Source organism: Pseudophryne corroboree, chromosome 6, assembly GCF_028390025.1.
Source record: "Pseudophryne corroboree isolate aPseCor3 chromosome 6, aPseCor3.hap2, whole genome shotgun sequence".
In the NCBI taxonomy this organism is placed as follows: Eukaryota; Metazoa; Chordata; class Amphibia; order Anura; family Myobatrachidae; genus Pseudophryne; species Pseudophryne corroboree.
Genome location: NC_086449.1, coordinates 270,194,928 through 270,222,912, shown reverse-complemented (window position 1 = coordinate 270,222,912; position 27,985 = coordinate 270,194,928). Strand labels below are relative to the sequence as shown.

Below are 27,985 nucleotides of genomic sequence, written 5' to 3'. Positions count from 1 at the left end.
CGCTCTCCCTCCCGTACTGGGAGCTTTTGTACATCCCCATAGTACTAATGTGGACCCCAGCATCCTCTAGGACATAAGAGAAAATAGGATTTTAATTACCTACCGGTAAATCCTTTTCTCATAGTCTGTAGAGGATGCTAAGCGCTCGCCCAGCGCTTCGTTCTCCTGCAGTAGTTACTTAGTTCAGTACTGCTTTGTTCCTTGGTTATGTACTGCATTGTTACTTGGTTAAGTACTGTTGTTCAGCTGTTGCTGAGTTGTTCAAGCTGGTTAGCTTGGTTTGCCTTGTATGTGTGAGCTGGTATGAATCTCACCACTATCTGTGTATTTCCTTCTCTCGAAGTATGTCCGTCTCCTCGTGCACAGTTTCTAGACTGGGTCTGGTAGAAGGGACATAGAGGGAGGAGCCAGCCCACACTATTAAACTCTTAAAGTACCCATGGCTCCTAGTGGACCCGTCTATACCCCATGGTACTAATGTGGACCCTAGCAGCCTCTACGGACTACGAGAAAAGGATTTACCGGTAGGTAATTAAAATCCTATTTTTGGTTCCAAAACACAATTGGTCATTCCAGCCTATACTCAACCTCAAGTCTTTGAACAAGTTTGTGGGAGTATCCAAGTTTCCTATGGAAACACTGCGCTCAATAGTTCTGGCTATGAAACCTGGAGACTATATGGTATACCTGGATATACAGGATGCATTTCTGCATATTCCTATTGTCATCTCACATCAGTAGTTCCTGTGGTTTGCTTTTGGCGACCTTTGTTACCAATTCCAGGCTCTGCCATTTGGACTGGCTACGGCTCCTCTGATCTTCACCAAGGTCATGGCCGTAATGACGGCTCACCTATGTCACCAGGGAATCAGAATCCTCCCATACTTGGATGACCTGCTGATTCTGGCAAGTTCACACAAAATTCTCATCAGTCATCTGCAACTGACAGTAAATTTCCTGCAAGCCCTTGGGTGGCTAATAAATTGGAAAATGTACTTGCATGTCCCAGCTCAGAGCATGGTGCACCTAGGAACACTCTTGGACACACACAGTCAGAGACTGTCCCTGTCTCCAGACAAGGTCCTGAAACTGCAGGACAGGATAAGGCACTTCCGTTGTTGCCAAAGAGTGTCAAGACACCTAGCGATGCAAGTCCTTGGCCTGATGGTGTCGTCCTTCGACATGCTAGAGTACGCTCAATTTCATTCCCACCCTCTACAACGATTGATCCTTTCCAAGTGGGACGGCCTACCTCATCTGATCAGATCTCAAATGATCTCTTTGACTCTGGAGGTTGGTTTGCCGCTGACCTGGTGGCTCCAGGACCAGCAACTGAGCAGGGGCCAGCCCTTCTGGATCCCCAACTGGGTCCTACTGACAACGGACGCCAGCCTTCGGGGCTGGGGAGCTTTGTTGGAGCAACAATCGTTTCAGGGTCGCCTCTCCTTCCAGTCAATATTCTGGAACTGAGAGCAGTGTTCAGCGCACTGTCTCTTGCCCTGCCTCTGGTACGGAACAGGACTGTTCAGGCACAGTCAGACAACGCTACTACAGTGGCGTACATAAACCATCAAGGCGGCACTCAAAGCCACATGGTAGTGTTGGAAGTGTCCAAAATCCTCTGTTGAGCGGAACGCCATCTACCAGCTATATCGGCGGTGTTCATTCCAGGTGTCCTAAACTGGGAAGCAGACTTCCTCAGTAGCCAGGACGTTCCTGATGGACAGATGGGGTCTACCAGACGTAGATCTCATGGCGTCTCGACACAATCGCAAGGTTCCAGTCTTCGAATCGCAAACCAGGGTTCCTTGGGCAGCATTCGTGGACGCAGTGGCAGTTCCGTGGAACTTTCAGCTGCCTTACATATTCCCTCCAGTGTCACTCCTGCCCAGGGTACTTCGGAAGTCAAGCAAGAAGGAGGCCTGCAGATTCTGATCGCTCCAGGCGTCACTGGTTCTCAGACCTACAGGGTCTCTCATCAGAGCATCCCCTTCTGCTTCCTCAGCGTCAAGACCTTTTACAGCAGGGCCCTTGCCTTTACCTGGACCTGGCCAGACTGGCTTTGACGGCGCGGCTCTTGAAGCATCACTCCTAAAGTCAAAAGGGTTCTCTGAGGCTGTTATTCAGACTATGCTGAAGGCCCACAAACCGGCCTTTGCCCGGATTTATTACAGAACATGGCATTCTTACTTCACCTGGTGTGCTGATAAGAATTAAGATGCCCATCAATTCAGAATTTCCAGAATTCTAGCTTTTCTGCAAAGAGGCCTGGACTTAGGTCTTCGCCTGGCCTCCCTCAAGGTTCATATTTCTGCCTTGTCGGTGTGGTTTCAGCGCAAAATTGCCTCTTTTCCTGATGTACATACATTCATTCAGGGTGTTCTACGTATTCAGCCTCCCTATGTCCCCCCTGTGGCTCCATGGGACTTGTCTATTGTGTTGAAAGCCCTACAAGAGTCTCCATTCAAACCTTTTGAATCAGTGGACCTCAAATGGCTCACGGCCAAGGTCCTGTTCTTGTTGGCTATTGCCTCTGCAAGAAGGGTGTCGGACTTATGCGCTTTGTCCAGTTGTCCTCCCTTTTTTTTGATATTTCATTGTGACAGGGTGGTTCTCTGAACTCGACTTGGTTATTTATCTATGGTGGTGTCATCATTTCACCTTAACCAAGAGATTGTGGTCCTGGCCTTTATCTCTTCAGACTTGTCGGCTAAAGAACGTTCTTTAGATGTGGTTAGGACTCTCCGTGTCTATGTTGACAGGACTGCTTCCATTAGACGGTCTGATGCCCTGTTCGTCCTGTTTGGTTTACACAAACGTAGCTGGCCTGCGAATAAGCAAACCTTGGCCAGATGGATTAGAATGGTGATTGCACATGCTTATGCGCAGGCAGCTCCTGCTGCGATTAATGCCCATTCTACTCGATCTGTTAGACCTTCTTGGGCGTCCCGCCGTGGCGCGTCCCCAGAACAATTGTTCAAGGCGGCTACGTGGTCCTCAGTGAACACATTTCTTAGGTTCTATTCCTTTGATACCTTTTCCTCCCAGGATGCTTCCTTTGGACGCCAGATTTTCATATCCGCTATGGCGCGTCCCCTCCCTTGAGGAACTGCTTTAGGACATCCCTGATGTTTCTCTGTGGAAACCAATGTAACCTGCTGCAGAAAGTAAGAGTTATGGTAGACTTACCTTTGTTAACTCTTTTTCTGTGAGGTACATTGGGTTCCACAGGGTGCCCACCCTGACGCATCTTGCTTCTTTGGGTTTGTATGGCGTTAGCCACTGGTTACCCTCTCCTGTCGTGAGATTGTGCTCTTATGTGACTAACATCTGCCTTCTCTCTTGCCCGCTTTTTGCATTGGACTGGTTAACAAAACTGAGCTGACAGTGCCTGGAGGCGGGGTTATAGAGGAGGCCCCAATGCATCCTGAGACAGCTAAAGCTTTGCCTGTTGGTGCCTGGATCCAGATACATCTCAATACCCTGATGTTTCTCTGTGGAACCCAATGTACCTCGCAGAAAAAGAGTTAACAATGGTAAGTCTACCATAACTCTTACTATTTCTTTGTAAATTGAAGATATTTGTTATCTGTATACTTCATACAGATAGTGGATTGCTTTGTAAGTGAATGAGGTATCACCAGTGGTTCTCAAACTGTGTGCCCAGGCACCCCTGAGGTGCCTCGGGTTGGTGGTTCAGGAACAATTAAAATTATTTTATGGGCAGTGTAATAGGCAAAACCAGTGCTGGTGGCTGTCTATCATAAAATATGTGGACAAACCAAATATTGTCCCTCACCATACAACTGAGCCTAAAGGTGACATATAAACAGAATTGACTTAATTTAATATGTCTTTCTAAATTTCTTAACTGGAAACTTTTGGCCTAGGGGTACCATGAAAAAAATTCTGATACTCTAGGGCGCCGTGATCCAAAATAGTTTGGGAACCACTGGTTTCCACTGATTGTTTTCAGGTTACAATGACCAGAATCTTAGATGCAGCTTTAATTGAGTATGAGCTGCCATTGATAGCTCATGTTGCGCGTTTTTCCTCCCATAATGGTAGCTTGAATCTGCTCACATCTCTTTAGGCTGCGATCAAAATCCGCCCCTATCAGTTAACGTACAAAAGCCGCCAGAACGGGTCCCAGCAGCTTCCAACTTAATTGTAACTGCCCCCTAGTGGGGTGTTTTATCTAATTTTGGCTATGTTTAAAATTGTCCCAGACAGTACCAATGCATCATAAACTATTGAAATGATCTAAGTCAGTGGTTCCCAAACTGTGTGCCGTGGCACCCTGGGACGCCTCGGGGGGTTGGTGGTCCAGGACCAATGAAAATTATTTATGGTCAACGTAATAGGAAAAACCAGTGCTGGTTTCCGCTAATCATAAAATATATGGGCAAACAGAAGCAAATCAACTTATGGATGACACATAAACACAATTTACTTTATTTAATATTTATTTCTAAATGTCTCAATAAGAAGCTTTTGTCCTGAAGGTGCCGTGAAAAAAATTCTGATGCTCTTGGGCTCCATGATTCCAAAAAGTTTGGAAACCACTGATCTAGGTTATAAAGGGGCTAGTTACAAGCTGATATTGCCCTACTTAGTGTATTAAACACCAGTGGGTAAATATAATAGGGTGTGAGTAGCACGAGGTGAGGGAGTTTGTGCGAGAATGTTCATTTTTATTTTATTTTTTTAAGTGCCAATCATTTACAAGGCAAAACCAGGTTAGTGTTGCCTTGTAAATGATTGTCACTTTTTAAAAATACAGGCATTCTCGCAGAAACTCAGCACATTCTCGCACAAACGCTCGCACCTCCGGCTTATATTTATAAAGCAGCAATCATTTACAAGGCAAAACCAGGTTAGTTTTGCCTTGTAATGGATTGTGCAAGAGTGCCCGTATTTTTAAAGCGGCAAAATCCCGCACCACAAGCTTCTCGCACACTATTACATTTACTGCGAAGCCTTTCAAATCGAATGAGTAATGCTGCGTCAGAAGGAAAGATAGTTAGACCAGCTCTCAGACATCATCATCATTAATAGTAATAATAATACAAAACTGGTGCATTACTGGCAGGTAAGTAACTTGGAAGAGAGACAGAAGTGAGAGAGACATAAAGACCTACGTTTAGTGAGCACCAGTGCATGTAGAGATGAAAATTTTAGATTTTCTTAGCACACCTATCAGTTGATATTTTATTTTTTATTTTTGCCAGATTATTCTGGTTTTTCCTGGTCCACATGCGATGCCTCTCAAAGACAGCCTTCTGTATCTCAGTCACTGTAATACTCACAACGAGGACTCTACTTCTGAACCGACTATCAAACGTAAAAAAATAGAAGCTGATAGTAATGGCAGTGAGAACAAAGACCTGAAGACTGAGGACAAAAATCTAAAGATAGATTGTTTGAAGAAAGTTGTGTTTATTGACAGTACATGGAATCAGACAAACAAAATCATGTCCGATGAACGACTTCAAGGTAACAAATAGAATAGAACTTTATTCTGAAGTATTCATGCAACTGCTCTTGACTAGAAACAAACCAGGCTATGGGCATTAGAAAAATGATACATTTCTTTACAGGTTATTGAAGAAATGTGGTTTATTCAGGTATACTGTGACAAAACTAATATGACAGGTCACATTTCTAGTCATGAATCGGAAATGTAATATTCTTGTGTGCAAATTGCTGTTGCACCATAGTGATAGGATTGTTTGGGGTCTATTTACTATGCCCTGGATGGAAATATAGTACCAGCCAATCACTGTCTAACTGCCATGTCACAGGCTGGGTTTGAAAAGTGAGAGGAGCTGATTGGCTGGTACTTTATCTCCATCCACTTTATCTCAATCCAAGGCTTAGTAAATAGACCCCTTAGTCCCCTGCTTACCACACTCTGCCCAAACCCACATAAAAAAGTGTAGATTTGAGTTTCGACACCCCTCTCAAATCCAAATCCTTCTGCACATTTTGGGTCTGTTTTTTGAGTTAGGATCCACACCAGTTGTCATCCCAAATGCTGCCAAACCTCACCGTCCCTTACTGACTGGCAGTTGGTGTGGCTTCCCTATTTGAATTTTGTACTGTGCTGCAGCCCCATCTCTGCAACTACCGCTGCTTGGGTGTGTATCAAAAGCTCCGTGCAGATGGGGAACGGGAGCCTGTTTCTCATAGATCTCTTGCACCAAGCATGGGACTGGTGCACATGCTGATAGGAATGGTAACTTTTGCAGCAAATGTCAGAAAATCAATAGCCCACGCATCGCCCCGCATTTGAATGGAATGTCACATTGGTATGAGGTACTGTAGTTAATCTGGCTTCTGCAGCTGCCTGCAAATACAGCTACTTTGCATGTGACTCAGAACCAGCCCCGTTATATCTGCCCCAAATGCAGTGCAACATGGTTTTACCAAAGTGAAATGTTGCTATTTTTGTTTTTAGCAATTATTATTGATTTACTTTTATTTTTCTTTATCAATTTTAAACGGCAATCTGAACCAAAACACTTGATGGTTTGGTTCAGATTGTTGTGCCAAAACCACAACACGATGATGAATTAGAACCAAAACACGGGGATCCGTGCACGTATCTAGTTTTAAGTCACTCATTTTGGCAATTGGACTGAAGGTAGATCACATTGTAGCTATTGTTACCTGAAGCTAGTTGGGGTGTCCTATTCAAAGAATTTGAGAAATAATATAGTAATATGTTGTACATAGTACCATTGACTTATATTTTTTCAAGTTTCCAATTACCGTACTTTGTAAGCTATAAATATACCAGAGCAAATGTTGGCTACCTGCATGTTTCATGTTGTGAATACAGTAGGAAAGGGAGTAAGTTGAGAACAAAAACTACTATCTTAGGAAGCATAGTATGTAGATGTTATCTATGGGTTAGATACATAATATACTATAGTGTACCAAATAATTCCTCTCCCATCTCTGCCTATAGGAAAACATTTTAACTGCAGGTCAATCAGATATGAGACCTGAATGAAACCATTCCTATTTCTCTAACGTCCTAGTGGATGCTGGGAACTCCGTAAGGACCATGGGGAATAGCGGGCTCCGAAGGAGGCTGGGCACTCTAGAAAGATCTTAGACTACCTGGTGTGCACTGGCTCCTCCCACTATGACCCTCCTCCAAGCCTCAGTTAGATTTCGTGCACGGCCGAGGTTGGATGCACACTAGGGGCTCTCCTGAGCTCTTAGAAAGTTATAGTCTTAGAATTTGTTTTTTTTCAGTGAGACCTGCTGGCAACAGGCTCACTGCAGCGAGGGACTAAGGGGAGAAGAAGCGAACTCGCCTGCTTGCAGCCGGATTGGGCTTCTTAGGCTACTGGACACCATTAGCTCCAGAGGGATCGACCGCAGGCCCAGCCTTGATGTTCGGTCCCGGAGCCGCGCCGCCGTCCCCCTTACAGAGCCAGAAGCAGGAAGAAGGTCCGGAAAATCGGCGGCATGAAGACATCCTGTCTTCACCAAGGTAGCGCACAGCACTGCAGCTGTGCGCCATTGCTCCTCATACACACTTCACACTCCGGTCACTGAGGGTGCAGGGCGCTGGGGGGGGGCGCCCTGAGGCAGCAATAAATACACCTTGGCTGGCTAAAATACCTCAATATATAGCCCCTGGGGCTATATATGAGGTAAATACCCCTGCCAGAATCCCAAAAAAAGCGGGAGAATAGGCTGCGAAAAAGGGGCGGAGCCTATCTCCTCAGCACACTGGCGCCATTTTTCCCTCACAGCTCGGCTGGAAGGAAGCTCCCTGGCTCTTCCCTGCATTTCTACAGTACAGTAAGAGGGAAAAGAGAGGGGGGGCACTAAATTGGCACTGTATACAGTATAAGCAGCTATTAGGGACATAACTCAGTTAGTCCCTGTATATATATAGCGCTCTGGTGTGTGCTGGCATACTCTTACTCTGTCCCCCCAAAGGGCTTTTGTGGGTCCTGTCCTCTATTTGAGCATTCCCTGTGTGTGTGGAGTGTGTCGGTACGGCTGTGTCGACATGTTTGAGGGGGATAATGATGTGGAGGGGGAGCAGATGCCTTTAGCAGAGATGTCACCCCCTGCGGGGCAGACACCTGAGTGGATGGTATTATGGCAAGAAATGAGTGCACGTATAGACTCCTTACATAAAAAATTTGACGACATGCCGACTGTGGGACAGCCGAGTCTTCAGCTTGTGCCTGTCCAAGGGTCTCAAAAGTCATCAGGGGCTCTAAAACGCCCGTTATCTCAGGTGGCACAAGTAGATGTCGACACGGATACTGACGCCAGTGTTGACGACGATGAGTCAAATTTAATGCCCGTTAAGGCCATTCGCTGCATGATTGAGGCAATGAAAGAGGTGTTAAATATTTCTGATTTACATCCAGGTACCACAAAAAAGGGTATTATGTTTGGGGAGAAAAAACTACCTGTAGTTTTTCCCCCGTCAGATGAATTAAATGAAGTGTGTGAAGAAGCGTGGGCTTCCCCGGATAAGAAATTGATGATTCCTAAGAAATTACTAATGGCGTTCCCTTTCCCGCCAGAGGATAGGTTACGTTGGGAAACACCCCCGAGGGTGGATAAAGCGCTCACACGTTTGTCAAAAAAGGTGGCACTACCGTCCCAGGATACGGCCGCCCTTAAGGAACCTGCTGATAGAAGGCAGGAGGCGATCCTGAAGTCTGTATATACACACTCAGGCATTATACTCAGACCAGCAATTGCGTCAGCTTGGATGTGCAGTGCTGCCGCTGCATGGTCAGATAACCTGTCAGAAAATATTGACACACTAGACAGAGACACGATCCTGTTAACAATTGACCATATAAAAGACTCAGTCTTATACATGAGAGATGCACAGAGGGAAATCTGCCGGCTGGCATCTAAAGTAAGTGCACTATCTATCTCTGCTAGGAGATGCTTATGGACTCGCCAGTGGACTGGAGATGCAGATTCCAAAAGGCACATGGAAGTTTTGCCTTATAAAGGGGAGGAATTATTTGGGGATGGTCTCTCCGACCTAGTTTCCACAGCAACGTCTGGGAAGTCAGCATTTTTACCCCATGTCCCCTCACAGCCTAAGAAGGCGCCATTTTATCAGGTTCAGTCCTTTCGATCCCAGAAAAACAAGCGGGGAAAAGGAGGGTCTTTTCTGTCAAGAGGCAGGGGAAAAAGGCTGCAGCAAACAGCAGGTTCCCAGGAACAAAAGTCCTCCCCCGCTTCCTCTTCCAAGTCCGCCGCATGACGGTGGGGCTTCACAAGCGGAGCCAGGTACGGTGGGGGCCCGCCTCAGGAATTTCAGCGATCAGTGGGTTCGCTCACAGGTGGATCCCTGGATCCTTCAAATAGTATCTCAGGGATACAGGCTGGAATTCGAGGCGATTCCACCCCGCCGTTTCCTAAAATCCGCCTTGCCGATTGCTCCCTCAGACAGGGAGGCAGTGCTAGCGGCAATTCACAAGCTGTATTCCCAGCAGGTGATAATCAAGGTACCCCTACTTCAACAAGGCCGGGGTTACTATTCCACACTATTTGTGGTACCGAAACCGGACGGTTCGGTGAGACCCATTCTAAATTTGAAGTCCTTGAACACATATATAAAAAAATTCAAGTTCAAGATGGAATCGCTCAGGGCGGTTATTGCAAGCCTGGACGAGGGGGATTACATGGTATCCCTGGACATCAAGGATGCTTACCCGCATGTCCCCATTTACAATTCTCACCAGGAGTACCTCAGATTTGTGGTACAGGATTGCCATTACCAATTCCAGACGCTGCCGTTTGGACTCTCCACGGCACCGAGGGTATTTACCAAGGTTATGGCGGAAATGATGATACTCCTTCGAAAAAAGGGAGTTTTAATTATCCCATACTTGGACGATCTCCTAATAAAGGCACGATCCAAGGAACAGTTGTTAGTGGGAGTAGCACTATCTCAGGAAGTGCTGAGCCAGCACGGTTGGATTCTGAATATCCCAAAGTCACAGCTGGTCCCCACGACACGTCTAATGTTCCTGGGAATGATTCTGGACACGGCCCAGAAAAAAGTGTTTCTCCCGGAGGAGAAAGCCAGGGAGTTGTCTTCTCTAGTCAGAGACCTCCTAAAACCAAAACAGGTATCGGTGCATCACTGCACGCGGGTCCTGGGAAAGATGGTAGCTTCTTACGAAGCAATTCCATTCGGCAGGTTCCATGCCAGAATCTTTCAGTGGAACCTGTTGGACAAGTGGTCCGGATCGCATCTTCAGATGCATCGTTTAATAACCCTGTCTCCACGAACCAGGGTGTCTCTTCTGTGGTGGCTGAACAGTGCTCATCTTCTGGAGGGCCGCAGATTCGGCATACAGGACTGGGTCCTGGTGACCACGGATGCCAGCCTACGAGGCTGGGGGGCAGTCACAAAGGGAAGAAATTTCCAGGGACTATGGTCAAGTCAGGAGACTGCCCTTCACATAAATATTCTGGAACTAAGGGCCATTTACAATGCCCTAAGTCAAGCAAAATCCCTGCTCCTACACCAGCCGGTGCTGATCCAGTCAGACAACATCACGGCAGTCGCCCATGTGAATCGACAGGGCGGCACAAGAAGCAGGACGGCGATGGCAGAAGCCACAAAAATTCTCCGATGGGCGGAGAATCATGTACTAGCACTGTCAGCAGTGTTCATCCCGGGAGTGGACAACTGGGAAGCAGACTTCCTCAGCAGGCACGACCTCCACCCGGGAGAGTGGGGACTTCATCCAGAAGTCTTCCAAATGATTGTAAATCAATGGGGTCGTCCACAGGTGGACATGATGGCGTCCCGCATAAACAAAAAACTAGAGAAGTATTGCGCCAGGTCAAGAGACCCTCAGGCGATAGCGGTGGACGCCCTAGTGACACCGTGGGTGTACCGGTCAGTGTATGTGTTCCCTCCTCTACCTCTCATACCAAAGGTACTGAGAATAATAAGAAAGCGAGGAGTAAACACAATTCTCGTGGTTTCGGGTTGGCCAAGAAGAGCGTGGTACCCGGAACTTCAAGAGATGATCTCAGAGGACCCTTGGTCCCTGCCGCTCAGACAGGACCTGCTACAGCAGGGCCCCTGTCTGTTCCAAGACTTACCGCGGCTGCGTTTGACGGCATGGCGGTTGAACGCCGGATCCTGAAGGAAAAGGGCATTCCGGAGGAAGTCATTCCTACGCTTATTAAAGCCAGGAAAGATGTTACGGCAAAACATTATCACCGCATATGGCGGAAATATGTTGCATGGTGCGAGGCCAAAAAGGCCCCAACAGAGGAATTTCAACTGGGTCGATTTCTGCATTTCCTGCAAGCAGGAGTGAATATGGGCCTAAAACTAGGCTCCATTAAAGTACAGATCTCGGCTCTGTCGATTTTCTTTCAAAAGGAACTAGCTTCAGTACCTGAAGTTCAGACATTTGTGAAAGGAGTGCTGCATATTCAGCCCCCATTTGTGCCTCCTGTGGCACCGTGGGATCTCAACGTGATGTTGAATTTCTTGAAATCACATTGGTTTGAGCCACTAAAAACCGTGGATCTGAAATATCTCACGTGGAAAGTGGTCATGTTATTGGCCCTGGCATCAGCCAGGCGAGTGTCAGAATTGGCGGCTTTATCATGTAAAAGCCCTTATCTGATTTTTCATATGGATAGGGCAGAATTGAGGACTCGTCCCCAGTTTCTCCCTAAGGTGGTGTCAGCGTTTCACCTGAACCAGCCTATTGTGGTGCCTGCGGCTACTAAGGATTTGGAGGACTCCAAGTTGCTAGACGTTGTCAGGGCCCTGAAAATATATGTTTCCAGGACGGCTGGAGTCAGAAAATCTGACTCGCTGTTTATCCTATATGCACCCAACAAGCTGGGTGCTCCTGCTTCTAAGCAGACTATTGCTCGTTGGATTTGTAGTACAATTCAGCTTGCACATACTGTGGCAGGCCTGCCACAGCCTAAATCTGTCAATGCCCATTCCACAAGGAAGGTGGGCTCATCTTGGGCGGCTGCCCGAGGGGTCTCGGCTTTACAACTTTGCCGAGCAGCTACTTGGTCAGGGGCAAACACGTTTGCAAAATTCTATAAATTTGATACCCTGGCTGAGGAGGACCTGGAGTTCTCTCATTCGGTGCTGCAGAGTCATCCGCACTCTCCCGCCCGTTTGGGAGCTTTGGTATAATCCCCATGGTCCTTACGGAGTTCCCAGCATCCACTAGGACGTTAGAGAAAATAAGAATTTACTTACCGGTAATTCTGTTTCTCGTAGTCCGTAGTGGATGCTGGGCGCCCATCCCAAGTGCGGTCTATCTGCAATACTTGTACATAGTTATTGTTAACTAAATCGGGTTATTGTTGAGCCATCTGTTGAGAGGCTCTATCGTTTCATACTGTTAACTGTGTTTCATATCACGAGTTGTTCGGTGTGATTGGTGTGGCTGGTATGAGTCTTACCCGGGATTCAAAATCCTTCCTTATTGTGTACGCTCGTCCGGGCACAGTACCTAACTGAGGCTTGGAGGAGGGTCATAGTGGGAGGAGCCAGTGCACACCAGGTAGTCTAAGATCTTTCTAGAGTGCCCAGCCTCCTTCGGAGCCCGCTATTCCCCATGGTCCTTACGGAGTTCCCAGCATCCACTACGGACTACGAGAAACAGAATTACCGGTAAGTAAATTCTTATTATTTATGACCAGACACAGTGCTGAGTCTGGAGAGATCATTAAAAGTTATTTGAATTCCTCTTTCTTCTAAATGGGGTACACCGGAGAATCTGGGTATAGCTGTGGTTGACTGGACACCTACATAACGAAAGACTTCACAGCACAAACTCCTCCTCTTCTATACACCACTAATGGTCAGGCTAGCAATTTGTTCAAATACCAAAAAGATCTAATCAGAATGCCAGTGGTCAACTCAGCAGCCTCAGATGCTGTTGCAGCTAAGTTTGGCAGCCATTCTGCTATTTCTTTCTCTGTATCTCATTATACTATATATGAGCTATATAGTTTATAGAGGTATTTGCTTACTATTTATATACAGCGATAATTCCTTTCCCCTGATTTCATGGAGGACACTGGACGCTCTCCTTAAGGCCTCAGGCTGTGTCCAGAGGTGTGCCTTGTTTTTATGTCTTCATGTTATGTAGTTTCAGGGCTGCTTCTTCTTACTTTGTCCTATCGTCTTTGTTAGTTTAAAACTGACTAGTCTGGCATTTCATGGGATATAAAGGGGGAGGAGCCTGTGCTGTCAGTCTTTTAAGCTGCAAGTGCTCAGATCCCTTCAGCCACCAGTTATACCCCAGAATCTCCAGTGTTCCCCGTGGAATAAGAGAAAAGGTTTTATCAGCGAGTACAAAGAACCTGTTTCTCTGACGTCCTAAGTGGATGCTGGGACTCCGTAAGGACCATGGGTAATAGCGGCTCCGCAGGAGACTGGGCACAACTATAAAGAAAGCTTTAGGTCTAACTGGTGTGCACTGGCTCCTCCCACTATGACCCTCCTCCAGACTTCAGTTAGAATCTTGTGCCCGGCTGAGCTGGATGCACACTAGGGGCTCTCCTGAGCTCCTAGAAAGAAAGTATATTTAGGTTTTTTATTTTACAGTGAGATCTGCTGGCAACAGACTCACTGCAGCGAGGGACTAAGGGGAGAAGAAGCGAACCTACCTAACAGATGGTAGTTTGGGCTTCTTAGGCTACTGGACACCATTAGCTCCAGAGGGATCGACCGCAGGACCCGACCTTGGTGTTCGTTCCCGGAGCCGCGCCGCCGTCCCCCTTACAGAGCCAGAAGCATGAAGAGGTCCGGAAAATCGGCGGCAGAAGACTTCGGTCTTCACCAAGGTAGCGCACAGCACTGCAGCTGTGCGCCATTGCTCCTCATGTACACCTCACACTCCGGTCACTGATGGGTGCAGGGCGCTGGGGTAGGGGAAAGAAGCTGCAGCATACAGCCAGTTCCCAGGAGCAAAAGTCCTCCCCCGCTTCCTCTAAGTCCACAGCATGACGCTGGGCTCCACAGGCGAGCCAGGTACGGTGGGGGCCCGTCTCAAATATTTCAGCAATCAGTGGGCTCGCTCACGGGTGGATCCCTGGATTTTTCAGATAGTATCTCAGGGGTACAAGCTGGAATTCGAGACGTCTCCTCCCCGCCGTTTCCTCAAATCTGCCTTGCCAACCACTCCCTCAGGCAGGGAGGCAGTGTTACAGGCAATTCACAAGCTGTATTCACAACAGGTGATAGTAAAGGTACCCCTACTTAAACAAGGACGGGGATACTATTCCACAATGTTTGTGGTACCGAAACCGGACGGTTCGGTGAGACCCATTTTAAATTTGAAATCCTTGAACACATATATAAAAAAATTCAAGTTCAAGATGGAATCGCTCAGGGCGGTTATTGCAAGCCTGGACGAGGGGGATTACATGGTATCACTGGACATCAAGGATGCTTACCTGCATGTCCCCATTTACCATCCTCACCAGGAGTACCTCAGATTTGTGGTACAGGATTGTCATTACCAATTCCAGACGTTGCCGTTCGGTCTATCCACGGCTCCGAGGGTCTTTACCAAGGTAATGGCCGAATTGATGATACTCCTTCGAAAGAAGGGAGTTTTAATTATCCCGTACTTGGACGATCTCCTGATAAAGGCGAGGTCCAGAGAGCAGTTGTTGGTCGGGGTAGCACTATCTCGGGAAGTGCTACAACAGCACGGCTGGATTCTAAACATTCCAAAGTCACAGCTGGTCCCTACGACACGTCTACTGTTCCTGGGGATGGTTCTGGACACAGAACAGAAAAAAGTGTTTCTCCCGGAGGAGAAGGCCAAGGAGCTGTCATCTCAAGTCAGAGGCCTCCTAAAACCAAAACAGGTGTCTGTGCATCACTGCACGCGGATCCTGGGAAAAATGGTAGCTTCCTACGAAGCGATTCCATTCGGCAGGTTTCATGCAAGAACCTTTCAGTGGGACCTGTTGGACAAGTGGTCCGGATCGCATCTTCAGATGCATCGACTGATAACCCTGTCTCCAAGGACAAGGGTGTCTCTGCTGTGGTGGCTGCAGAGTGCTCATCTTCAAGAGGGCCGCAGATTCGGCATACAGGACTGGGTCCTAGTGACCACGGATGCCAGCCTTCGAGGCTGGGGGGCAGTCACACAGGGAAGAAACTTCCAAGGACTATGGTCAAGTCAGGAGACTTCCCTGCACATAAATATTCTGGAACTAAGGGCCATTTACAATGCCCTAAGTCAGGCAAAACCCCTGCTTCAAAACCAGCCGGTACTGATCCAGTCAGACAACATCACGGCAGTCGCCCATGTAAACCGACAGGGCGGCACGAAAAGCAGGACGGAAATGGCAGAAGCCACAAGGATTCTCCGATGGGCGGAAAATCACGTGTTAGCACTGTCAGCAGTGTTCATTCCGGGAGTGGACAACTGGGAAGCAGACTTCCTCAGCAGGCACGACCTCCACCCGGGAGAGTGGGGACTTCATCCAGAAGTCTTTCAAATGATTGTAAACCGCTGGGAAAGGCCACAGGTGGACATGATGGCGTCCCGCCTAAACAAACAGCTAGAAAAGTATTGCGCCAGGTCAAGAGACCCGCAGGCGATAGCTGTGGACGCTCTAGTGACACCGTGGGTGTACCGGTCGGTTTATGTGTTCCCTCCTCTTCCTCTCATACCAAAGGTACTGAGGATAATACGGAGAAGAGGAGTAAGAACTATACTCATTGTTCCGGATTGGCCAAGAAGAGCTTGGTACCCGGAACTTCAAGAAATGATCTCAGAGGACCCATGGCCTCTACCGCTCAGACAAGACCTGCTGCTGTAGGGGCCCTGTCTGTTCCAAGACTTACCGCGGCTGCGTTTGACGGCATGGCGGTTGAACACCGGATCCTGAAGGAAAAGGGCATTCCGGAGGAAGTCATTCCTACGCTGATTAAGGCTAGGAAAGAAGTAACCGCAAACCATTATCACCGCATATGGCGAAAATATGTTGCGTGGTGTGAGGCCAGGAAGGCCCCAACGGAGGAATTTCAGCTGGGCCATTTCCTGCACTTCCTACAGTCAGGGGTGACTATGGGCCTTAAATTTCGGCTCTATCGATTTTCTTCCAGAGAGAACTGGCTTCACTACCTGAAGTTCAGACTTTTGTTAAGGGAGTGCTGCATATTCAGCCCCCTTTTGTGCCTCCAGTGGCACCTTGGGATCTCAACGTGGTGTTGGATTTCCTAAAGTCACATTGGTTTGAGCCACTGAAAACCGTGGATTTGAAATATCTCACGTGGAAAGTGGTCATGTTGTTGGCCTTGGCTTCGGCCAGGCGTGTATCAGAATTGGCAGCTTTGTCATGTAAAAGCCCTTATCTGATTTTCCATATGGATAGGGCAGAATTGAGGACTCGTCCCCAGTTTCTCCCTAAAGTGGTATCAGCGTTTCATCTGAACCAACCTATCGTGGTGCCTGCGGCTACAAAAGACTTGGAGGCTTCCAAGTTGTTGGACGTAGTCAGGGCCCTGAAAATATATGTTTCCAGGACAGCTGGAGTCAGAAAGACTGACTCGCTATTTATCCTGTATGCGCCCAACAAGTTGGGTGCACCTGCTTCAAAGCAGACTATTGCTCGCTGGATCTGTAGTACGATTCAGCTTGCACATTCTGCGGCTGGACTGCCGCATCCTAAATCAGTAAAAAGCCCATTCCACGAGGAAGGTGGGCTCTTCTTGGGCGGCTGCCCGAGGGGTCTCGGCTCTTCAACTTTGCCGAGCAGCTACTTGGTCGGGGTCAAACACGTTTGCTAAATTCTACAAGTTTGACACCCTGGCTGAGGAGGACCTAGAGTTTGCCCATTCGGTGCTGCAGAGTCATCCGCACTCTCCCGCCCGTTTGGGAGCTTTGGTATAATCCCCATGGTCCTTACGGAGTCCCAGCATCCACTTAGGACGTCAGAGAAAATAAGAATTTACTCACCGGTAATTCTATTTCTCATAGTCCGTAGTGGATGCTGGGCGCCCATCCCAAGTGCGGATTGTCTGCAATACTTGTATATAGTTATTGCTTAACTAAAGGGTAATTGTTGAGCCATCTGTTGAGAGGCTCAGTTGTTATCATACTGTTAACTGGGTATTGTATCACGAGTTATACGGTGTGATTGGTGTGGCTGGTATGAGTCTTACCCGGGATTCAAAATCCTTCCTTATTGTGTCAGCTCTTCCGGGCACAGTATCCTAACTGAAGTCTGGAGGAGGGTCATAGTGGGAGGAGCCAGTGCACACCAGTTAGACCTAAAGCTTTCTTTATAGTTGTGCCCAGTCTCCTGCGGAGCCGCTATTCCCCATGGTCCTTACGGAGTCCCAGCATCCACTACGGACTACGAGAAATAGAATTACCGGTGAGTAAATTCTTATTTTTATAATGTTAAACGTAACTTTACTACAGACGATGTTCCAAATTTTACTTGTTTTGCACCTATTTATACATAAGAATGCATAAGACCAAAAATTCTCCATACAGTTGATCAAATTAAACATTTCTATATAAATTAGAATAAGAAATGACTTAATGTTTTAGGATGTATTGGGGTTTATTTAGCAATAATCACGATATTGGCCCGAATATTTTCAGGCAATATTGATTATTACCAAGTTTTCCTTACTTTCCCTGCTATATAGGAAAAATCCTTCCAGGGACAGCGGCTGGGTAAACGCACTGTCCTTGCAACGTACCCAAAGGCAGTGTCAGTCTTTTCTGTTGCCTAAAAAAGACTACCTTGCTCTGTCTAGTACTGTGCATGCCCCGTCTCTGCACAGCATGTATATAGATATATAGACATATATAGCTACAAAGCAGATATATACAGTACTGTGCAAAACTTTTAGGCAGGTGTGGAAAATATTTTGCAAAGTAAGAATGCTTTCAAAAATAGAAGTATTTATCAATTAACAAAATGCAAAGTGAATGAACAGAAGAGATATCTAATTCAAACCAATATTTGGTGTCACAACCCTTTGGCTTCAAAACAGCATCAATTCTTCACTTGCACACAGGTACACTTGCACACAGTTTTTGAAGGAACTCAATAGGGAGATTGTTCCAAACATCTTGGAAAACTATCCACAGATCTTCTGTAGATGTAGACTTGCATAAAACCTTCAGTCTCTTCGTGTAATCCCAGGCAGACTCGATGATGTTGAGATCGGGGCTCTGTGGGGGCCATATCATCACTTCCAGGACTCCTTGTTCTTCTTTACGTTGAAGATAGTTCTTAATGATATTCGCTGTATGTTTAGGGTCGAAGTCCTACTGCAGAATAAATTTGGAGCCAACCAGATGCCTCCCTGATGGTATTAAATGATGGATAAGTACCTGCCTGTATTTCTCAGCATTAAAGCACAAAGAAACAGGCAACGTTGAGGACCGTAGATGCAGTGGTCGGCCAAGGAATCTTAGTGCATCAGATGAAAGAAACATCATGCTTACTTCTCTTTGAAACTAGAAGCTGTCCAACAGTGCCATCAGCTCAGAACTGGTAGAAAACAGTACCTATGTACGTGGAAATAAGACCAAGCGACTGAACAATGCACGAAAACATAAAAACTGGGGTGCAGCAAAAAGGGAACAGCAGGTGCTCTGGACCGATGAGTCAAAATGTTAAATATTTGGCTGTAACAGAAGATACTGTGTTCGGCTGGAGAGTGGTATAATACTGAGGGGTATATGCAATTGCAGTCAAATTCCCGAAAATGTCGAAAAACTGGACTTTTTCGCCAAAAAAAAAAAAAAAATCGACAATGCAATACAGTACTTTTCGTCAAAAAAAATGACTTTTCAAATTCGACTTTTTGAAATTCAACATTTGACAAATTCGACATTTCTGCAATGGTACAAATGCGGCTTTTCGACAAAAGTATATTCAATTGAAGAATGTAAATTCGACTACAGTGCTTTTCGACAGTAAATGCGTCATTTTCAATCCGCCTCACTTTGCTGGCGGAATGTAATAAAAAAAATGTAAAAAAAATGTTTTTTTTTTTTTTTTTTTTATTTCTAATAGCATATCTATTTATATTAGAAGGGATTAGGTACTTGGTTTGTCTATTTAGGAGGCACAAGTATTATTTATATATTTTTTTAAATATTTGTTTTTTATGGAATGGGTTAAAAACCTGAAAAAAAATTGCGTGGGGTCCCCCCTCCTAAGCATAACCAGCCTCGGGCTCTTTGAGCCAGTCCTGGTTGTAAAAATACTGGGGGGAAAATGACAGGGGATCACCCGTATTTTTAGAACCAGCACCGGGCTCTGCGTCCGGTCCTGGTGCCAGAAATACGGGGGACAAAAAGAGTAGGGGTCCCCCGTATTTTTTGTACCAGCACCGGGCTCCACTAGATGGACAGATAATGCCACAGCCGGGGGACACTTTTATATTGGTCCCTGTGGCCGTGGCATTAAATACCCAACTAGTCACCCCTGGCCGGGGTACCCTGGAGGAGTGAGGACCCCTTCAATCAAGGGGTCCCCCCCCCAGCCACCCAAGGGCCATGGGTGAAGCCCGAGGCTGTTCCCCCCCCCATCCAAGGGCTGCGGATGGGGGGCTGATAGCCTTGTTGAAAATGAAAGAATATTGTTTTTTGCAGCAGAACTACAAGTCCCAGCAAGCCTCCCCCGCAAGCTGGTACTTGGAGAACGACAAGTACCAGCATGCGGGGGTAAAACGGGCCCGCTGGTACCTGTAGTTCTACTGCAAAAAAAATACCCAAACAAAAACAGGACACCGACACAGTGAAAGTAAAACTTTATTACATACATGCCGACACACACATACTTACCTATGTGGACATGCCGACTCCGGGGTACCTGAAAATAAAATTATATACTCACCTAAATCCAGTGTCCTGGTCTTTTATTTGTAATCCACGTACTTGGCAAAAAAAGAAAACGCATTACCCGGACCACGCACTGAAAGGGGTCCCTTCAGGCAATCAGGGAGCGCCATGTCGTGGCACTCTCCTGATTCCCTATGCGCGTCTAAGCTGGCAGATAGCGCATCGCACAGCACCTCCATTAGTTTCAATGGTGGGAACTTTGCGGTCAGCGGTGGGGTTACCCGCGGTCGGCCGCTGACCGCGGGTGACCTCTCCGCTGACCGCAAAGTTCCCACCATTGACTATAATGGAGGGGCTGTGCGATGTGGCGCTCCCTGATTGGCTGAAGGGACCCTCTGTGACAGAAGTCACGGGGGGTCTCATTCGGGGAAAGGGGAACCATGTGTAAACATGGGACCCCTTTCAGTCCGTGTGGATCGGGTATGCGTTTGTTTTTTTTAGCCAAGTACGTGGATTACAAATATCACTGGACACTGGATTTAGGTGAGTATAATTATCTTTTCTTTTCAGGCACCCCATGGATTCTACTTGGAGAAGTGGACCGAACATCGTGTCAACATAGGTAAGTATGTATGTGTCGGCATCTATGTAACAAAGTTGTACTTGTCAAGGTGTGCGTGTCCTGTTTTTATTTGGGTATTTTTTTTTGCAGAAGAACTACAGGTACCAGCGTTTCCCCCCCACATGCTGGTACTTGTGGTTCTCCAAGTACCAGCTTGCGGGGGAGGCTTGCTGGGACTTGTAGTTCTTCTGCAAAAAACAATATTCTTTCCTTTTTACACATGGCTATCAGCCCCCCATCCGCAGCCCTTGGATGGGGGGGGGACAGCCTCGGGCTTCACCCCTGGCCCTTGGGTGGCTGGGGGGGACACCCCTTGATTGAAGGGGTCCCCACTCCTCCAGGGTACCCCGGCCAGGGGTGACTAGTTGGGTATTTAATGCCACGGCCGCAGGGAGCGGTATAAAAGTGTCCCCCGGCTGTGGCATTATCTGTCCAGCTAGTGGAGCCCGGTGCTGGTACAAAAAATATGGGGGACCCCTACTCTTTTTGTCCCCCGTATTTATTGCACCAGGACCAGGCGCAGAGCCCGGTGCTGGTTGTTAAAATACGGGGGATCCCCTGTCATTTCCCCCCCGTATTTTTGCAACCAGGACCTGCTCAAAGAGCCCGAGGCTGGTTATGCTTAGGAGGGGGGACCCCACGCAATTTTTTTTCGGGTTTTTTGTACCGTCTGAAAAGTCGATTCAAAATCCGTCAATTGGTCCGTTTTTCGACAGCGGGACTGTCTAATCCGTTTTTTATTGAATTTGTCGAATTCCGGCACCAGCCGGCCGGAATTCGACGGTCGAAATTAAAAACGGGCGAAAAAGCGCCGCAATTTGCCCGGAATTGCATATACCCCTGAGTGTCTGCCGGCGACAGTGAAGCATGGTGGAGGTTCCTTGCAAGTTTAAGGCTGCATTTCAGCAAATGGAGTTGGAGCTTTAGTCAGAACAAACCACTTAACTGACAATTTTTTCCTTCAAAACCGTTCATAACATTGTTTTCTGTATTTATTTATTTCATATTTTAAAAGGTGATTTTTAAAAAAATTTTATTAAATAATGCATAGCTGCAGAACGGATCTCCTCATCAAATACTGGGTGACACGTGGGGCGGTGTGGTCGCATGTGATCTGACCATGCTAGTTAAGTGGTTAATGGTGTCCTCAATGCTGAGAAATACAGACAGGAGCTTATCCATCAAGTAATACCATCAGGAAGGCATCTGATTGGCTCCAAATTTCTTATGTAGCAGGAAAGTGACCCCAAACATACAGCCAATATAAATAAGAACTGTCTTCAGCGTATAGTAGAACAAAGAGTCCAGGAAGTGATAATATGGCCCCCACAGAGTTCCGAACTCAACATCATCGAGTCTGTCTTGGATTACATGAAGAGACAGAAGGATTTGAGCAAGCCTACATCCACAGAATATGTGTGGTTAGTTCTCCCAAGATGTTTGGAACAACCTTCCTGCCAAGTCACCTCAAAAACTGCACGTATACCTGGAAGAATTGATTTGATTTAGATTTCTTTTCTGTTCATACACTTTGCATTTTGTAACTTGACAAAAATTAACTATTAATACAGTACTTCTATTTTTGAAAGCATTCTTACTTTACAGCAATTTTTCCACACCTGCATACATCTTTTGCACAGTACTGTATGTTGAAGTGTTGTATAGATGGGAATTTAAAAACAAAACAAAACTGTACACGGTATTTGCAAATATTTTTTAAACTTGTAAATAAACCCAAAACAGTACTCTACGCACTTTCATTTGCTGAAATACAATTGCTCGCTGTCATTTCTCTGACGTCCTAGTGGATGCTGGGAACTCCGTAAGGACCATGGGGAATAGCGGCTCCACAGGAGACTGGGCACAACTAAGAAAGATTTAGGACTACCTGGTGTGCACTGGCTCCTCCCTCTATGCCCCTCCTCCAGACCTCAGTTAGAATTTTGTGCCCGGCCGAGCTGGTTGCACACTAGGGGCTCTCCTGAGCTCTTAGAAAAGAAAGTATATTTAGGTTTTTTATTTTCAGTGAGATCTGCTGGAAACAGACTCACTGCTACGAGGGACTGAGGGGAGAAGAAGCGAACCTACCTGCTTGCAGCTAGCTTGGGCTTCTTAGGCTACTGGACACCATTAGTTCCAGAGGGATCGAACACAGGCCCAGCCTCAGTCGTCCGGAGCCGCGCCGCCGTCCCCCTTGCAGAGCCAGAAGCAAGAAGAACGTCCAAGAAATCGGCGGCTGAAGACTCCGGTCTTCATTAAGGTAGCGCACAGCACTGCAGCTGTGCGCCATTGCTCCCCATGCACACCACACACTCCGGTCACTGATGGGGGGGGGGCGCCCTGGGCTGCAATAAAAATACCTTAGCGTGGCAAAAAAACACATAATATAGTCAGTAAGACTATATATGTGTAAAATCTCCTGCCAAAAATATCCTGAAAAAAGCGGGAGAAGTCCGCCGTGAAGGGCTATCTCCCTCAGCACACTGGCGCCATTTCCTCTCACAGCTCCGCTGGAATGACGCTCCCAAGGCTCTCCCCTGCCGTTTCCAGGCTCAATAGGGTAAAAAAGAGAGGGGGGGCACTAAATTTAGGCGCAAACTGTGTATTATAGCAGCTATAGGGGAAATATCACTGTGTGTAGTGTGTATCCTTGCATTATATAGCGCTCTGGTGTGTGCTGGCATACTCTCTCTCTGTCTCCCCAAAGGACTTTGTGGGGTCCTGTCCTCAGTCAGAGCATTCCCTGTGTGTGTGCGGTGTGTCGGTACGGCTGTGTCGACATGTTTGATGAGGAGGCTTATGTGGAGGCGGAGCAGGTGCCGATAAAAGTGATGTCACCCCCTGCGGGGTTGACACCTGAATGGATGGACATGTGGAAGGAATTACGCGACAGTGACAACGCCTTACATAAAAGGTTTGACAACATAGCAGATGTGGGACAGCCGGTTTCTCAGCCCGTGCCTGCCCAGGCGTCTCAAAAGCCATCAGGGGCTCAAAAACGCCCACTACCTCAGATGGCAGACACAGATGTCGACACGGATACTGACTCCAGTGTCGACGACGATGAGACTAGTGTACATTCCAATAGAGCCACTCGTTATATGATTACGGCAATGAAAAATGTGTTGCACATTTCTGATATTACCCCAGGTACCACAAAAAAGGGTATTATGTTTGGGGAGAGAAAGCTACCAGTGGTTTTTCCCCCATCTGATGAATTAAATGAAGTGTGTGAAGAAGCGTGGGCTTCCCCCGATAAGAAACTGGTAATTTCTAAAAAGTTACTAATGGCGTACCCTTTCCCGCCAGAGGACAGGTCACGTTGGGAGACATCCCCTAGGGTGGATAAAGCGCTCACACGTCTGTCAAAAAAGGTGGCACTACCGTCTCCGGACACGGCCGCCCTAAAGGAGCCTGCGGATAGAAAGCAGGAGGCTATCCTGAAGTCTGTATATACACACTCAGGAATTATACTGAGACCGGCTATTGCTTCAGCATGGATGTGCAGTGCTGCAGCTGCGTGGTCAGATTCCCTGTCGGAAAACATTGATACCCTAGACAGGGACACTATATTGCTAACCGTAGAGCATATTAAAGACGCTGTCTTATACATGAGAGATGCACAGAGGGATATTTGCTGGCTGGCATCTAAAATAAACGTCCATTTCTGCCAGGAGAGGATTGTGGACTCGGCAGTGGACAGGAGATGCAGATTCTAAAAGGCACATGGAAGTTTTGCCTTACAAGGGTGAGGAGTTGTTTGGGGATGGTCTCTCGGACCTCGTTTCCACAGCGACAGCTGGGAAGTCAGCATTTTTACCCCATGTTCCCTCACAGCCAAAGAAAGCACCGTATTATCAGGTACAGTCCTTTCGGCCCCAGAAAGGCAAGCGGGTTAGAGGCGCGTCCTTTCTGCCCAGAGGCAGAGGTAGAGGGAAAAAGCTGCAACATACAGCCAGTTCCCAGGAACAAAAGTCCTCCCCCGCTTCCCCTAAGTCCACCGCATGACGCTGGGGCTCCACAGGCGGAGCCAGGTACGGTGGGGGCCCGTCTCAAGAACTTCAGCGACCAGTGGGCTCGCTCACGGGTGGATCCCTGGATTCTACAAGTAGTATCTCAGGGGTACAAGCTGGAATTCGAGACGTCTCCCCCTCGCCGTTTCCTAAAATCTGCCTTGCCGACAGCTCCCCCGGACAGGGAGGCAGTGCTGGAGGCGATTCACAAGCTGTATTCTCAGCAGGTGATAATCAAGGTACCCCTCCTTCAACAAGGACGGGGTTACTATTCCACAATGTTTGTGGTACCGAAACCGGACGGTTCGGTGAGACCCATTTTAAATTTAAAATCCTTGAACACTTATATAAGAAGGTTCAAGTTCAAGATGGAATCGCTCAGGGCGATGATTGCAAGCCTGGACGAGGGGGATTACATGGTATCACTGGACATCAAGGATGCTTACCTGCATGTCCCCATTTACCCTCCTCACCAGGAGTACCTCAGATTTGTGGTACAGGACTGTCATTACCAATTCCAGACATTGCCGTTTGGTCTGTCCACGGCACCGAGGGTATTTACCAAGGTAATGGCCGAAATGATGATACTCCTTCGGAAAAAGGGAGTTTTAATCATCTCGTACTTGGACGATCTCCTTATAAAGGCGAGGTCCAGGGAACAGTTGTTGATCGGAGTAGCACTAGCTCGGGAAGTGCTACAACAGCACGGCTGGATCCTGAATATTCCAAAGTCGCAGCTGGTTCCTACAACGCGTCTACTGTTCCTGGGGATGGTTCTGGACACAGAACAGAAAAAAGTGTTTCTCCCGGAGTAGAAGGCAAAGGAGTTGTCATCTCTAGTCAGAGACCTCCTAAAACCAAAACAGGTGTCGGTGCACCACTGCACGCGAGTCCTGGGAAAGATGGTGGCTTCTTACGAAGCAATTCCATTCGGAAGGTTCCATGCAAGGATCTTTCAGTGGGATCTGTTGGACAAGTGGTCCGGATCGCATCTTCAGATGCATCGGCTGATAACCCTGTCTCCAAGGACCAGGGTGTCGCTGTTGTGGTGGCTGCAGAGTGCTCATCTTGTAGAGGGCCGCAGATTTGGCATACAGGACTGGGTCCTGGTGACCACGGATGCCAGCCTTCGAGGTTGGGGGGCAGTCACACAGGGAAGAAACTTCCAAGGACTATGGACGAGTCAGGAGACTTCCCTACACATAAATATTCTGGAACTAAGGGCCATTAACAATGCCCTAAGTCAGGCAAGACCCCTGCTTCAACACCAGCCGGTGCTGATCCTGTCAGACAACATCACGGCGGTCGCCCATGTAAACCGTCAGGGCGGCACAAGAAGCAGAAGCCACAAGGATACTCCGATGGGCGGAAAATCATGTGTTAGCACTGTCAGCAGTGTTCATTCCGGGAGTGGACAACTGGGAAGCAGACTTCCTCAGCAGGCACGACCTCCACCCGGGAGAGTGGGGACTTCATCCAGAAGTCTTCCAAATGGTTGTACACCGTTGGGAAAGGCCACAGGTGGACATGATGGCGTCCCGCCTCAACAAAAAGCTAAAAAGATATTGCACCAGGTCAAGGGACCCTCAGGCGATAGCTGTGGACGCTCTAGTGACACCGTGGGTGTACCAGTCGGTTTATGTGTTCCCTCCTCTGCCTCTCATACCCAAGGTACTGAGAATAATAAGAAGGAGAGGAGTAAGAACTATACTTGTGGTTCCGGATTGGCCAAGAAGAGCTTGGTACATAGAACTTCAAGAAATGATCTCAGAGGACCCATGGCCTCTGCCGCTCAGACAGGACCTGCTGCAGCAGGGACCCTGTCTGTTCCAAGACTTACCGCGACTGCGTTTGACGGCATGGCGGTTGAACGCCGGATCCTGAAGGAAAAGGGCATTCCGGAGGAAGTCATCCCTACGCTGATTAAAGCTAGGAAGGAGGTGACCGCAAACCATTATCACCGCATATGGCGAAAATATGTTGCGTGGTGTGAGGCCAGAAGGGCCCCAACGGAGGAATTTCAGCTGGGTCGATTTCTGCACTTCCTACAGTCAGGGGTGACTATGGGCCTCAAATTAGGTTCCATTAATGTCCAGATTTCGGCTCTGTCGATTTTCTTCCAAAAAGAACTGGCTTCACTGCCTGAAGTTCAGACGTTTGTTAAGAGTGCTGCATATTCAGCCCCCTTTTGTGCCTCCACTGGCACCTTGGGATCTCAACGTGGTGTTGGATTTCCTTAAGTCACATTGGTTTGAGCCACTTAAAACCGTGGAACTAAAATATCTCACGTGGAAAGTGGTCATGCTGTTGGCCTTGGCTTCGGCCAGGCGTGTGTCAGAATTGGCGGCTTTGTCATGTAAAAGCCCTTATCTGATTTTCCATGTGGATAGGGTGGAATTGAGGACTCGTCCCCAATTTCTTCCTAAGGTGGTATCAGCTTTTCATTTGAACCAACCTATTGTGGTGCCTGCGGCTATTAAGGACTTGGAGGATTCCAAGTTGCTGGACGTAGTCAGGGCCCTGAAAATCTATGTTTCCAGGACGGCTGGAGTCAGGAAAACTGACTCGCTATTTATCCTGTATGCGCCCAACAAGCTGGGTGCTCCTGCTTCAAAGCAGTCTATTGCTCGCTGGATCTGTAGTACGATTCAACTTGCACATTCTGCGGCTGGACTGCCGCATCCTAAATCTGTAAAAGCCCATTCCACGAGGAAAGTGGGCTCTTCTGCGGCTGCCCGAGGGGTCTCGGCTTTACAACTTTGCCGAGCTGCTACTTGGTCGGGTTCAAACACATTTGCTAAGTTCTACAAGTTTGATACCCTGGCTGAGGAGGACCTTGCTTTTGCTCATTCGGTGCTGCAGAGTCATCCGCACTCTCCCGCCCGTTTGGGAGCTTTGGTATAATCCCCATGGTCCTTACGGAGTTCCCAGCATCCACTAGGACGTCAGAGAAAATAAGAATTTACTCACCGGTAATTCTATTTCTCGTAGTCCGTAGTGGATGCTGGGCGCCCATCCCAAGTGTGGATTGTCTGCAATACTTGTATATAGTTATTGCCTAACTAAAGGGTTATTGTTGAGCCATCTGTTGAGAGGCTCAGTTGTTATTCATACTGTTCACTGGGTATTGTATCACAAGTTGTACGGTGTGATTGGTGTGGCTGGTATGAGTCTTACCCGGGATTCCAATTCCTTTCCTTATTGTGTCAGCTCTTCCGGGCACAGTTTCCTAACTGAGGTCTGGAGGAGGGGCATAGAGGGAGGAGCCAGTGCACACCAGGTAGTCCTAAATCTTTCTTAGTTGTGCCCAGTCTCCTGCGGAGCCGCTATTCCCCATGGTCCTTACGGAGTTCCCAGCATCCACTACGGACTACGAGAAATAGAATTACCGGTGAGTAAATTCTTATTTTTACCCTTCATTAGTAAACGCTGTGAAAATCAACCATTTGACAAACTTTCTCTGCCTCCAATACTGTGCTTATGGTCTCTTGTGCACTGTCCTGCTATCT

At 47.5% G+C, this 27,985-nt stretch overlaps 1 protein-coding gene across 7 annotated transcripts in view; it reads left to right on the top strand.

Annotated features, from left to right (window-relative positions):
• DTWD1 (DTW domain containing 1) overlaps positions 1 to 27,985 on the top strand; it is a 133,113-nt gene that overhangs the window by 61,911 nt on the left and 43,217 nt on the right. For all 7 annotated transcript variants that reach the window (XR_010179227.1, XR_010179228.1, XM_063926033.1 and 4 more), the window contains one exon: positions 5,232 to 5,496. Coding sequence is in view for 5 of the 7 variants with exons in the window: in XM_063926033.1 (XP_063782103.1) it covers positions 5,232 to 5,496 (265 nt within the window). In the remaining 2 variants the exon portion in view is untranslated. The remainder of the gene's footprint in view (positions 1 to 5,231; positions 5,497 to 27,985) is intronic.